This window comes from Babylonia areolata, chromosome 7 (assembly GCF_041734735.1).
Source record: "Babylonia areolata isolate BAREFJ2019XMU chromosome 7, ASM4173473v1, whole genome shotgun sequence".
Classification (NCBI taxonomy): domain Eukaryota; kingdom Metazoa; phylum Mollusca; class Gastropoda; order Neogastropoda; family Buccinidae; genus Babylonia; species Babylonia areolata.
The window spans coordinates 14,561,441-14,566,440 of NC_134882.1; the positions used below are offsets into that span (position 1 = coordinate 14,561,441).

General features: G+C 41.6%; 1 protein-coding gene across 1 annotated transcript in view; it reads right to left on the reverse strand.

Annotated features, from left to right (window-relative positions):
* The window catches only part of LOC143284345 (inverted formin-2-like), a 251,990-nt gene that overhangs the window by 8,717 nt on the left and 238,273 nt on the right, over nucleotides 1-5,000 (reverse strand). The window contains exons 11-12 of the mRNA XM_076591055.1: nucleotides 4,880-4,999; nucleotides 2,184-2,321 (exon numbers count right to left, since the gene is read on the reverse strand). Of these exons, the coding sequence (XP_076447170.1) occupies nucleotides 2,184-2,321; nucleotides 4,880-4,999 (258 nt within the window). The remainder of the gene's footprint in view (nucleotides 1-2,183; nucleotides 2,322-4,879; nucleotide 5,000) is intronic.

Sequence of the window (5,000 nt, forward strand, 5' to 3'; positions counted from 1 at the left end):
ATGAAATTCCACTTATTATTTTCTGAAAAAAACCCCAAAAGAATTATGTTAAAACTTCAATCCTTGGTTTCTGCTATTCGCAGCTCTCTTTATTAATGTTTTGTCTGTTGATACGATATTCAATAATTGATTTTTTTGCTGTTTTTTGTATGTTTGTTTGTATTATGAGTGAAATGGTACTTGTCAATGTATATATTAAGCGACTGAACGAATGAGCCTACTTCTTGTTTTTGACATCACTCTTTTTTGTATTTATTGGATATGTGTAAGTTTCAGTTTCAGTTTCAGTAGCTCAAGGAGGCGTCACTGCGTTCGGACAAATCCATATACGCTACACCACATCTGCCAAGCAGATGCCTGACCAGCAGCGTAACCCAACGAAATATGTGTAAATGATTATGAAAATTGCACTGGCTCTTAGTGCTGCAGCCTTGTGGGCTAGTTGGCCTTTGGGAACCATCCTCCCAACGCCGACTGTCCTAAAACCCTCTTGGCCGAGAGAGTGGGGATGTAACTTGGGCAAGACACTCTCCACTATGATCAAATTCTAGCCCAAATAGTCGGAACAGCAGTTGCCTCCTCTGCTGTTCTGATGGTCATAGTCGGACACGACTGACTATCATATTTATGTAAATGATGAACGTATGTAATGTTTCAATACCCCCAGGGGACACACGGAATGAACTCCTGGCCTTGCCTTGCCTTGCCTTGCCTTAGATCCATAACAATGGAGTTCACAAGGACAAACAGAATTAATACAGGGAAATGAATATTAGGACAATCATTCGAACTGCTTGGGCATCGATAACGATTCTAGAGCATTTGTATGAATCTCTCTCTCTGTGTGTGTCTCTCTCTGTCTCTCCCTGAATATATATTTGAAACAACAACAATAATATAAAAAGCGCCTTTTTGATGTATGTGTGTGTGCGTGTGTGTGTGCGTGTGTGCGTGTGTGTGTGTGTGTGTGTGTGTGTGTGTGTGTGTGTGTGTGCGTGTGTGTGTGTGTGTGTGTGTGTGTGTGTGTGTGTGTGTGTGTGTTGAAGTAGATGCTAACGTGGCGATAGCCTTAGTGGTCGGCGAAGCTCTAAATACTCATTTGATTGGGTTTGATGTATGTCTGTATGTATGTCTGTATGAATCTCTCTCTCTCTCTCTGTGTCTCTCTCTGCCTCTCCCTGAATATATATTTGAAACAACAACAACAATATAAAAAACGCCTTGAATACAAATTTGCATATACTGACACTCAATCTCTCACTCGCACACAAGATCACAACATGGACATCTTAAAGGCACTTGGATGTTTCTGAAATTTAGCAGGAATAATCTGGGAACGCAGAGAATAGTACTTAGGGTAGACCAAAAGAAAATGCATTTCGGTTTCCGGAGTGTCATAACAAAAAGGACAATTAAGGTGGTGGCGATAGTGTGGGAGTGAGTAAGTGAAGTTAGCGAGTGAGTGAGCGAGCGAGTGAGTGAGTGAGTGAGTGAGTGTGTGTGTGTGTGTGTGTGTGTGTGTGTGTGTGTGTGTGTGTGTGTGTTGAAGTAGATGCTAACGTGGCGATAGCCTTAGTGGTCGGCGAAGCTCTAAGTACCACAATTTGATTGGGTTTGATATATGTCTGTATGTATGTCTGTATGAATCTGTCTCTCTCTCTGTCTCTCCGTGAATATATATTTGAAACAACAATATATATATATATATATATATATATATATATATATAGAGAGAGAGAGAGAGAGAGAGAGAGAGAGAGAGAGAGAGAGAACGTGACTGAATGATCAGTGTGTGTCAGTATGTGCATGCATGCGTCTTTAAACTGCCTACAAATTGTTGTTGTCATTGTCATCATTATTTCTAGCTCAAACTTTTTTTCTTTTTATATCTGATACATTATTTGATTTACCTAATGGCACGATCTTTTCTAATATTGTCCTCTCTTGCCACCCATATTTTAATCTGCATGTGTGGGGGATGTTTGAGTGAATGCTTTTAGCGAACCTGTAATGCGCACAGAGCTTCAAGAATATGCCCAACAGCAATACGGTTTAATAAATAAAATAAAATAAATAAATAGCGAAATAATAAACAAATATAGAAATAAATAAACCTTAATTTATTTACTTACTGATTTATTTACCTATTCATTTAATTTTTTTTCTTTTAAATTCCAACTCACAGCGTTGATGAAGTTGCCGGTGTGCAGGACGTATCTCAGGAAGACCTTCAGGGTCTCGCTGTCCATCAGATCCTCACAGGCCAGGATGATGCGATCCACGTTCGGCTTCAGGCTCTCCATGGCCACCGTGAAGTCCTCCTGGTTTTTTTTGTTTTTGTTTTTTTGGGTGGGTGGGGGGTACAGGAGGTGCAAGGTGGTAGAATGGTTAAGACGCTTTTTCTTTCTTTTTTTTTTTTTTTTTTTTTTTATCTGCCAATACAATGTCCGTGAAGGTCTGGGTTCGAATCCCGCTGGCTGTGATTCTAATTTAGAACACGAAAGATTGAAAAAGAAAAAAAAAAAAATCTGTTCTGTGGTCATTGTCCCACTCTGGAGCACTGCTTGTTAACATGTGGCAACGCGTCCACCTAGGGAGAGAGAGAGAAGGGGAGGGGAAGAGAAAGGGGGGAGAGAGGGAGAGAGAGAGAGCGGGAGAGAGGGGGAGAGAGAGAGAGAGGGGGAGAAAGAGGGAGAGGGGGGAGAGAGAGAGGGAGTGAGGGGGAGAGAGAGGGGAGAGAGAGGGGGAGAGAGAGAGGGAGAGAGAGGGGGAGAGGGAGAGGGAGGGAGAGAGAGAGGGAGGGGAGAGAGAAAGGGAGAGGGGGAGAGAGAGGGAGAGGGGGAGAGAGAGGGAGAGAGGGGGAGAGATGGGGAGAGAGAGAGCGGGAGAGAGAGGGAGAGGGAGAGAGAGAGTGAGAGAGAGAGAGAGAGAGATGAGGGTGGTGCGAGACTGAATCCTGCGCTCGCCATAAAATTTCCTACCCTCTACTAGACCTCCCCATACAATACAATACAATACAATACAATACAATACAATACAATACAATTCTTCTTCTTCTTCTTCTTCTTCTTCGTCTGCGTTCGTGGGCTGCAACTCCCAAGTTCACTCGTATATATGCGAGTGAGCTTTTTACGTGTATGACCGTTTTTAAACCCGCCATGTAGGCAGCCATACTCCGCTTTCGGGGGTGAATATAATTCAATACAATGTATTACAACGCTGGCCATAACATTTTCTTACCCTCTGCTGGACCTCGCCATGCTATGCCATGCCATGCCATACAATACAATGGAGTGGAGTGATGGCCTAGAGGTAACGCGTCCGCCTAGGAAGCGAGAGAATCTGAGGGCGCTGGTTCGAATCACGGCTCAGCCGCCGATATTTTCTCCCCCTCCATTAGACCTTGAGTGGTGGTCTGGACGCTAGTCATTCGGATGAGACGATAAACCGAGGTCCCATGTGCAGCATGCACTTAGCGCACGTAAAAGAACCCACGGCAACAAAAAGGGTTGCTCCTGGCAAAATTCTGTAGAAAAATCCACTACGATAGGAAAAACAAATAAAACTGCACGCAGGAAAAAAATACAAAAAAAAAAATGGGTGGCGCTGTAGTGTAGCGACGCGCTCTCCCTGGGGGAGAGCAGCCCGAATTTCACACAGAGAAATCTGTTGTGATAAAAAGGAATACAAATACAAATACGATGCGTTACAATACAATACAATGCAATACAATACAATACAGAGCAATGCAACCCAATTCAATTCAGAACGTACTTTTTGATTGATAGTGAGACTGCATGACTGGGTGAGTGAATGAACAAATACCACGGACAACGATGCCCCGTGTTTTTGACTCACTTGTGTAAACAAAGTGAGTCTATGTTTTAACCCGGTGTTCGGTTGTCTGTGTGTGTGTGTGTGTGTGTGTGTGTGTGTTTGTGTGTGTGTGTGTGTTTGTGTGTGTGTGTGTGTGTGTGTCCGTGGTAAACTTATAACATTGACATTTTCTCTGCAAATACTTTTGTCAGTTGACAACAAATTAGGCATAAAAATAGGAAAAAATTCAGTTCTTTCCAGTCATTTTGTTTAAAACAATATTGCACCTCTGGGATGGGCACAAAAAATTTAAAAAATGAAGCCTAATTATATGCAAACTGCATTTACTGTTATATTTATATTTTTTGTATTCTCTAAACTTGGCACTTTGATCTGATATTCTGACACAACAACAAGAGCAGTCACTATCATCATTTTTTGTTCAAACAGGAACTTCTTTTGCTAACCATGGAAGTTTTATTTATTTTGCAAACGTTTTGGTGCAGATAGTAAAAAAGGGAAATTACTCTGTAATTAATGCTAGGGGACTTAATTTGCCACCAGTGAGTCTTGACGGCCTTGTTCAACATTGGTGCAATAAAATGTACACGTGTCTTTGTTGCGGTTGCTGTTGTTGTTGTTGTTGTTATTGTTGTTGTAGTTTTTGTCGTCGTCGTCGCTGTTGTTACAACAACAACAACAATAATAATAATTTTGTTTGTATTTTGTATTTCTTTTTATCACAACAGATTTCTCTGTGTGAAATTCGGGCTGCTCTCCTAAGGGATAGCGCGTCGCTACACTAATATCATCATCTTCATCATCGTCATCTTTATTCTTATCTGCCTTTGCAAAGAACGATCTTTTCTTTCAAAGCATACACTACATCATAATCAAAACAATTTTTTCTTCTTCTTTTTTTGGTTGATTTTTTATGTGTCTTTTCTATTCTTACCATGGTGGTGTTGCTTCTGCTGCTGCTGTTGCTGCTGCTGCAACTGATGATGCTGATAGTAGTTGTTGTTGTTTTTAATCATTATCATTAACATAATTCTCAACGTACCTTGAGCAGCATGCCCTCGATGCGCACTTTGAAGGCAGGAAGGGCAGACAACTGCAGGTAGAACTTCTCAGCGTTCCCCAGCTTGTCCTTGTCTCCTTCGTAGTTCTTAATCATCTCCACC